General features: G+C 39.9%; 1 protein-coding gene across 1 annotated transcript in view; it reads right to left on the bottom strand.

The window, feature by feature from the left end:
* Positions 1-315: 315 nt before the first annotated feature.
* The window catches only part of ZSWIM6 (zinc finger SWIM-type containing 6), a 198,730-nt gene continuing 189,285 nt past the window's right edge, over positions 316-9,760 (bottom strand). The window contains exons 11-14 of the mRNA XM_082382194.1: positions 7,316-7,473; positions 6,517-6,680; positions 4,673-4,754; positions 316-3,033 (exon numbers count right to left, since the gene is read on the bottom strand). Of these exons, the coding sequence (XP_082238320.1) occupies positions 2,171-3,033; positions 4,673-4,754; positions 6,517-6,680; positions 7,316-7,473 (1,267 nt within the window). The 3' untranslated portion in view covers positions 316-2,170. The remainder of the gene's footprint in view (positions 3,034-4,672; positions 4,755-6,516; positions 6,681-7,315; positions 7,474-9,760) is intronic.

Here is a 9,760-nt window from a genome sequence, read left to right as displayed (position 1 = left end):
AAGTACTGAGCATCTTAAATAATAGTTTATTAGGGAAGAATGACCAAATGTACAGACTGAAGAAAAACTGGCTATTCTGTCCCATATTTTATCTTTGTGATTATCTGATTTATGTCTGTCTTTTCCACTAAGCAGAAAGGTAAGCTCCAGTGTCTGGTTTTATTCACCATTATAGCTCCAGGGCCTAGAAAATAGTACATAAATATTTACTGAATGAATGAATACGGTATTAAAACACTTGGAGATGTGGTAACACCCACGTCCATAATCACTGAATTCAAGCGTAATTAGAGATATACCATAAAGGAGGCAGAATCAACTTTCAAAAAACTAATTTTAATCAAAACAAAAATTGTTGATCATTAACAAGTTTATAAAACAGTGATTTAGTTACATAAATAAATTGATATCAGTGTATCAAATCTTAATTACTTTCAACTTCATGAGCATGTTTACATGGGTGATGAAGTACAACCTTTTTTTTTTTTCTTTTTACCTATTATAATAAATAAAATGGAGCGCATGAAATAGTTCTTCTAAACAAAAATACCTACAAACATACCTCTAGCATGTTCTCTAATGAAGGGAACAAGAGACACTGGACAACTTTTGCACCAAAACATAAAAATTGCTTTAAAAAGCACAAGGTTACAGAACCATCAGCTAAAGTAAAGACACTATACTGTAACCAAAGTTGGTATTTAATAATATAATGAACAGTTTGGTAGTTAGATCTCCAGTTTGGTTATTTTAAAGCATTAAGACAAGGCAAGATAGAAGGCTGCTTTTGTTTTGAGTAATTCTAGAGAAAATAAAATATATTTAAAAAAAAGAAAGAAAACTGAAAAGTAGAACAGTCATACCTACACAACTTTCTGTCCTGCACAAAGTCAAAATACCTATGCAGAATAGATATATAATATATATAATGTTATTTGTGCACAAAGGTTAGCTTATTATTAGCTCACTGCAAAGGCGTAATGTATCAGATGTCAATTGTTTTGGAAAACATTTTGCGTTTTGTCAAAAGGATATTTCTTTTAAGTTTTCTAGGCTAGGAGGCACGAACCCCAGTTCCGGCATACTGTATATTCTTAATGCTAAGGCTTGCTGCTCTGGCTGTGTATTTTGTTGTCCTTCTTTATTCTAGTGCCTGTTACAAGCATGTGTGGTGTAGTGGTTGTTGTTGGTGTGTCTTGTGTCTGTGTGTATACATATATATATGTATACATAAGTTGTATAAATATATATACATATATAATTTCTCCCAAGAGATCTCAGTCAAACCATGCAATCCAAAAGGTGGCTCTGCATAGATGCCCAGCATGAAGCTCACCGCCTGAGCCAACCCTGAAGCAAGGCGCACTTTTAGTCCTTCTGGTAGGTTTTCTCTCAGTTTTTTTTTTGTTTTTGTTTAAAACCAAGCTACTGCAGCTTCAAGTATTTTGCATTACATAGAATATTTTTTATAAATTAGTTAATGTTATATTTTCAATATTCAGACATATACTATAATATATATACAGTACAATAAATGCTCTCATTCTTTTTTTATTTTTATTTTTTTGATAAATCCCTGAGAATGTATGTTGACAGTCGCTAAGTTTCCACATGCACAAGCATTGTGTGCCATGCTTCTGGACGAACAGCACTGCAAAGCCACGTGGGTCAGCCTTTTAACTATTAGTATTTTCGTTTTGTTGGTTTGTTTAAATATGCTGAAAATGTAAAGATGAGTTACAAAGGAGTAAAGCTGAATCCATTCGAGGTACTTATCACAGGATGGAGGTGTTTTGTTTGGTTTTTAAAGCCATTTCAATTATTTTTTTTTGAGGCTGTGAACGTATACAGAAAACAGGAGAGCTATGTGGACTTTTGCCACTTGACAACATATACTCAGTGTAAACCAAACCTTTTTAACCTCTCTCTCATACAAAACCAAAAAAAAAAAAAAAGAATAAGAAAAAAAATAAAAAGAAAAAGGGAAGAAAATTAAAAACACACAAACTTTCACATGACAATTTAGTCTGCAAACGCAATATAACTATACACATATAATACCGGTGTGGCTCTGTTCTTTAAGTTAAAAAGGGTACAAAGGCAGGCTCAAGTAAAAACAAACTGTCCCCCCCATTCCCACCCCCACCCCCATTCATACAAGTTCTATCAATCAACCAAACCTCTCCCGAACCAACATCATCAGTTTCTTTTTGCCTTTGTAGATTTGTTTCAGGTTGTCGATAAACTGTGTAAACTGAATGTGTCCATCATGCGCCATTAAGAAGGTCTCTCGGGCCTTGCTGAGGAACTCTATGAACTCACTATAGTGCCGAGGACTGATGTGTGTGAGCCGTGAGTGTGTCGTGTTGATGTAGGCCCCAATTGTGGCATCCAAGAGTTGCCTCAAGGGGGCTTTGTCCAGTGACATGAGCTTACCAGAGTTCCTCCTTCCGTGAAGTCCCACCATGCCAGGAGTGGTCAGAGTGCATCTGCGCAAAATGTCTGACAGTACCGTTGCACACTTGACACTCTTGACCACCAGAGGTATTATAGCTGCAAGCTCATTTTTACCAAGGGAGTGGCTAAGCGCACAGGCCCACAAAACGTCATTAATGGCTGGGTGCGTGTCCTGATTGTAGCTCAGGTTAAGATGGGTCATGGCCAGGGTGGCCAGCTTGTAGGCCCTCATGGGGTACCCACGGTGCTCCATGTACCGTGCTATTGTAAAGAGCTGGGTGTAGCTCATGCCAGTTGTAGCAGCGTCGAGAACAATTTGGTACGCCGTCTCAAAAGCTATGTGATCCTTTTCACACAGGGTCAGCGCGGAGAGGGCACAGTTCTGAGGGTCCTTCATAGCGCACTGCAATGCGAGTGTCCGGGCGCTGCTGGCCAGCTTTTCCTGCTGGTGGCAGTCCAGGTGGAGGCGGACGATGGTGCTGTTGGACATCACGGTGGTTGCAACAATACTTGTGGCTTCAGTGGGAGTAAAAAGCGTAAACCAGCTCTGCATGATGCTGTCCAGGGCGTAAACACCTGCAAGGAGCACAGAGAAGCCCCATTACTGACGAGAGGCTGCCCAGAGGTATTGCCTTATTTCCACTTTATAATCAATGCTTACATTGTTAACCATCACAGGACATGAGCTAGGTCAGAAAATCCTGTAAGGTAATGTACCTGGGAGCAGCCTTTTAGAATAAGGTTATTATAGATTGCTATTCAGTGAAATGCCTGAAAGGAACATGAACTTCCTGTAATAAAGAACTAATCCTCTCGGTAGCTGGTATTTGCACTGTGCTGCTGCTTGCTTGCCATCTCAGACAATGGCTTTTTGCTAATGAGTTCTAGTTCACTGGGGCCTCCTGTCAGTTACCCACCACAGAATCTGAGTCAGAATAACTACAACCCTCACCAAAATGCGGAGTTTTTATGTGGTCTGTGTGTCTGTGTGTAAGTTTAAAGTACACACAATACAAAGTGATTAAACACACACAGAAGCAGGAAAATGTGACCTGTAGTCAAGAGAAAAGAGTCAACAGAAGCAGACATACAGACTACTCAGATGTTTGAAATGGATGACAAGGTCTTGAAAATAACCATTTTAAGTACACAGACGCAATATGCCTCAGCTGTAGGAAAATCCTAAACGTGGGCCATTTAAAGCGCAGGTACTAAATCTAAGAGAAATTAGGCCTATTTCTTGGTGCAGGGGTAGGGGAGTGGTGTGGCAGTTCTTGGACTGGTATTATCTTTGTATTGCTTCACTAAAGCATCACTTCAGTAATATAATTTTTATACTGAGACCAATTTCCCTTTTTCCAAGATAACATACCATTATAGATTAATAAAAGAAAAATGACAAGAAAAAGGCTTTTACAGTATCTGCTGTGTCAATCTTTAGATAAGCACTGAGGTAGCAGTGTCTTCTCAGCAAGAGGTGTGTATCCTTTTCTGATGCAAATAAGAAGACAGTTTAACCCACATTTATTTCCAATAGCCACCATTTTGTTTGCGTTGGCCTTCTCGCCAGGAATGTATGGGTTTTTTAGTTATGATTTATTGCTGCAGAGGGGAAACAGTTGGCTGAAGGGTCTCACAGATTGCACTGTATGGGCAACCGGGGATCTTCTTATGGCTACTACAAATTCTTACAAAGCTCACCTAAACCACACCCAGTGGTCATTTCTCTGTTGGATACCATGACGAATGCTCTCAGATGGTGAAGAAAAAACTCAGTGCAACTAGATAACTTTATATTGTTTTCATTAAAGTGACCTGAACCATTAACCCACAGTCTAAAGTTAGTTCCAAAGATGGTTTGCTGCCTACCAAAGATTCACTCTGGAATATGAAACTGTAAACTTGATTATCACAAAAAGTTACTGAAAGCACCTTAAATGTGACAGAACAGCTGAATAAAAAGTGTCTGCTCTCTGACTTATTCCATTTTAAATAAGAGTTGGAGCCCCACAGATGTGACAGGAACAGTGTAAGCGTGTATAACTGAGGGTTGACGGTGGGGTTCGGGGAAGAGAGCCCCTGTAGGTTGCCAGAAGGGGCAGGAGCCTTGGAGAAGTCAAGGTAAAGAAGTGAAAATGTTCCTGTATGTATCTGGAAATAAATTAAATCTGACCGTGAGGCACCCTGGAAGGCTCCTGCCCCCGGTTTTACCTACCCACTTCAGTAGCGCATGTTACCAGCCACCTCACCATCTCCCGCCGCCGCCAGTTTAAGGTTGACAGTGTCATCCGCATAACCTATAAAGACAGGGTAACACAATGTTTTGGAAGATTATCCCTAAGTCAATGGAAAAAGAAAAGAATTCCTTCCAAGGTATAAACTACTAGGCAGACTCCCTACCACCAGGAGGACGGAGAGCCTTATTTGGAATAAAGCTGTGCATATGAATTTGGACTTACCCACAGCTCCCCTTGCTGGCCTTGCCCAGCCTGGGAGGCAGGAGGTCTGTGTTCTGCTCCTGGTAGGCCAGCTGACTAGATGTGGCAACCTGGGCAAGTCACTCAATCGACCGCTCCTCTCCTCTGCAAAACCCAAAGGCTGGACTGGACATTAAACACAGTCCACGCCCTCTTCTCCTCTCCAGCGTTAACATGCCATGGTTCTCAAATTTCTGAGCCACGTCATGAATTAATTCTGACTAGAAACCCTCAGTTGGCAAAGAGGCTTTTTTTTTTTTTTAATAATTGTTTTAGTTACCCCGTCAATCTCTGGTTGTTCCTTCCTGGCAATTAAGAAGATAACCCCAGGTCCATAGAAAGAAATCACCTTTGGCATCATTAGCAATCTAATTTTGTTTTTTACTTTCTAATAGATTCCAAGATAAAATTAACTGTATCGTCCTGCTTCCCTCATTTTTTAAGATTCAGAGCATCTAGGGACATAATACTCCTAAAGCCTTGGAAAGGTCCTATGGGATTCCTTCCTGGGTCCCAGGAAGAATGAGGCAGGGAGCAAGCTCCCAGTAATCTGCCATTTACCAAAAAAATCTGCCAGAATTCCAAATACCCAGAAAACTCATGTTAATGGTTCTTTCTGCATCATACCTTTAAGAGGAAAATGATAACAAAAATAAGCCAAACAACAAGAATTTATTTTTTAAAAGAAAACTTCTAAAATGTCATTGTATAGCTTAAATGCAATCTCCCATGCCCTCTGCTTGTAGAGTACTGTAAGTGGCAAGTGCATTTTTCTACAATCTAATTCTTTAACCTTATTAATCACTGTAAGGAGAAGCCATAACTAGAAAACCATATTAATCATCTAATTGGGGCATTCTAGTCCCCATACTTTAGAAAATTAGAAGATGACAATTTCTTTCACTGCTTGCTTTTTATGGAGGGAAAAACACAAATGTTAATAGAGATACCCTGAGAAAAGTAGAAATACAAACTTTTCAGTTCCTGGTTTATACAGTAATCTTTTCAGATACTATAAGGAAGCAAACATCTATCTGCATGACTAACTCAAAATGTCCTTGGTAATATGTCTAAGCAGGCCTGCTGAAGCTGAAACTGGACCCCGGCCCAATCCCTCTTCCTTTACCCTAATTTTCTCAGGGTTATAAAAAAGGAGTCAGAACTGTCCATCTATCATGAAAATGCAAACACCAATAAATATCCATACTTCCTCTAAAAATTTAACCCTAACAAATGAATCGTTATTATACATGAGAGCTTTATTTAAGCCATGTATAGCAATAACTCTTCTTCAATTCATTAAAGGAGAAACAGTGATGTTAAGGCTCTAATACAGAAGAGGATTTTTTATTGAAAGACACAAACAGGGCTTCTAAAGGTACAGTCCTACACATGAGGCAGCAGTCTGGCTCAGGTGGGAGTGACCACAACTGTGAAGTGCAGTGCTCTCCTGAAGCCTAACAGATCTGTGCACCAAAGAGTCATGTACCTGCACTAAAAAATCCAAACAAACAGCAACACCCTAGGATGATGCTTTTATTTAGCAGTCCTTGGTGCCCCAGGAAAGACCACAGTCACATACCTGCAGGCCCAGCTCCAGAGACACCTTCAAAAGAGTGATGTCTGGCAAACTGTCCATGAGAGTTGCTATTTTAAATGCGTCTTGGGCAAGCTTGAAGATGTGGGATGAGGAGTGAATGTTTTTCTGGATGGATTCTAATACTGTTTCCAGCCTCCGAACGTCGCCTGCAACAAACAAGGGGAAACAAATCAAAGCAAAGCAAGGCAAAGCAAAACAACAACAATAGAAATCACACAGCCACACACACACACACACACACACACAGGGAGTTAAAAAAGGAACAAAACGAAACACAAAGTACAAGTTAATTTACATGAAATGTTCACGGATGGCACAAATGTTACAACTAAGTGTCCCAAGGTTATTGCATATCTATAAATCCCGGCTTCAGGAAAAAGATACACTGAGACACAGCCTCATGACTAAAAGCGCATGTGAACCAGAACCAACATGAGATAGCAAATAGTTCTCTCAGGTTCCTGCTTTTTTATTTCTGGTGAATATTTCAGGGAGAAAAAATGTAACCCAACTTTTTAATCTGCCTCTGAAGCTCACCCCCCATTTACATGGCATGGTAACTAAACCCAAACTCTGCCAGCAGCAAGTTTAATGATGCAGTTAAATGAGGAAAATGCCGGCTCAAATGAGTAGCACCTGTTTTGCTTCATAAGCTAACATCTAAAGAAAAGGATCCCTTACAACATAAGCACCACTATTGAGAATTTGATGGAAAACATGACCCTTAAAATAAAAAGGCAAACTAACAAAATAATCATGAGGCCTCAGGACAACCCAGTACCTTTGGCTGCAGTGAGCATAGTGGATGCCAGCTCACACTGCTGGGATTCTATGTGGCTTAGAGTGAACCAACGAGGGTACCGGTTGGGAACAACGGATGCCATGTGGTGTGGACGGGTGAGGTCTCCCGCTGGAGCAGTGGATTCCAACACTAGCAACCTGTAATGACAAGACAAGGCAGGCGGCTCTTAGTTACCACTTGTCCATCACCCTGGCCACAGGGACTGCCCAGAAGCCAGAGGAGCAGGTAGATGCTGGGAGAGACTGTTCAGGTCCTTGGTGAGGGAAGAGCTGGTACAGCTACGCTTTGCTGTCTGGATGCTAAAGTTACCTCGTTAATTGCCCATCACCTAAACCTAAGAGGTTTCCTTTCTTTAGCATCATTCAGAAAACGGCAACATTCAAGGAAATTAAGACGTGTAACAATGGAGAGGTTTGAAACACAAGTCTTAATGTTTACCTACTGTAAAATTTCTGAATCTTATCACTCATTAAAAAATAAAAATCAAAAGAAACTGATAGTCAAGTGGATATTTAAAACTGAGATTACAACCGTTAGGAATCAGTGTATAGCTGAGACGAATAAGTTTAACTTATTAAAACAAAGAGGGAAAGTAAAACAAAAATGACTTCTTTCCATATATTCATACTTTCTGCATAATTAGTTCCTTATTATTTCAGAAATTTATAGTTAGAAAATGTTCTATCAATCATATCAGAGATGATGGATGCAAATGATCCAAGTATTTGTCCCTTGACAGTCTTGCATAAATTCAGCATGATTTCTTATTTTAATCAATGTATCTTTATGAATATGTTGACAAATAAAGAACAACTATTGAAACAAAGCACATGCTTGGTGGTCTCTTCCAAATATAAGCACCAAAGAGATTAGTAGAGTAGCTATAACTGCAATAGTTTTTTTACAATCATCAGAACACTGACCTTCCACTCAAGTACACCAGTGTTAGGGACTGTGGAGTAAGAGCTGGGGACCAGGAGAAGTTAGCAGGGTCAGGGTGTGACGCTGGGCTGGGGGCCCTACCCAACAGCAATTATTGCTCTGGTAAGCCAAATCCCTCATTCCCTTTTCCTTTTATCTAGGGACAGAGATGTTAGCATTAGATGGTGGCAATTAAGTAGTAAGAATTTTGGTGGGGTTGCTATTTAGCTTTTTAAAAAACCCCAGACTATCCCTATATTCACAGGCAGATCCTTCCAGAGTTGCTGTAGAGCAAACTAGTCAACATCCCTGGAAAGATGAGAAAATGATTGTGAAAACGCCCTTCTTCAGTACCTCCACTCTCTTTCTAGAAAGACTAAGAAGCAAGTAAGCTACCTGTCTCTTTTCCTTCCCGTTCCCCTGGCTGCCTTGAGATGCTCTAGTAGTTCACACCACCTCCCTCCCATGGCCATCCTTTGGCTGAGGGCGTGTGGCAGGTAAAAGAGAAGAGGTGGAAGACAATTCCCCTGTGCCCTGCTATTGTCCCCCATGAACAAACTGCCTGGGCAGCAACCAAGGGTGGACATAAATGAGTTTCTGAGTGTTAGAAAAGGAAGCCTCCCCACCTGACAGATACCTTCACATAAGCCAGACCCACAGAGAAACCTTAGCTATTTTACCCTTAAACTTTACAGTAATTGTAGCAATAGCATCTGGTGGCATCATAACATTAGTATCCTTCCCTTTACCACAGGAGCAGAATTGTTAGGATTTGAGTAAGTATAGAGCTGAACATCTGTCTTCATCTGATAACTTCCATTTCAGCTTCCAAAAATGGGAATAGGAATGTACTTATAAAATTGTGCTCTAAAATACAAACCAAGTGGTATAAAGTAATTTGGTGGGGGACTTTTGCTTATGTTAGTTATTAATTTATTTTTTGATATTTTAAAAACAGACAAGAGAGAACTTTTAAGGTTTCTCTGATATGTTAATGAGATTTCATGTTGCCAAGGAAAGCATGTCAAATTAAAGGATGTCAGCCTCAATACACAATGACACACAGGTACACATATACACACACACAAATACAAACACACTCTATTGCTGCATAAAAGAGGCCTCCTGCGACTTATAAGCTATACTCATACAGGAAAGGCATTGTTTTTGAATCCATTACACTGGCTGCAGAGTTAGTATCTTCGATGAAAAGTTTCTGCGGAATCAAACTGTTCTCCAGCACCTCAAGCTTTTAGGTGTGTACGTGGTTTGTCTTTAGGTGGCAATAACAGGGTCTAATCAGCAGTTTAACAAAAGTGTGTTAATTAAAGAGTTGCACAACCATGTAAGTGTACTTAGTGCCACTGAACTGTACAGTTAAATATGGTTGAAATGGTATGTTTTATGTGACTTTTACCGCATAAAAAAAATTTTTTTTAAGTGTGTTAATTAAAAAAAAAGACAAAAGGAAAAAGAAAGGTTGATATTCCTTTCAGGTCCTTA

The sequence above is a fragment of the Balaenoptera borealis genome (genome assembly GCF_965194805.1).
Source record: "Balaenoptera borealis genome assembly, chromosome: 2".
Classification (NCBI taxonomy): Eukaryota; Metazoa; Chordata; class Mammalia; order Artiodactyla; family Balaenopteridae; genus Balaenoptera; species Balaenoptera borealis.
This window is presented reverse-complemented; position numbering and strand designations above follow the sequence as displayed.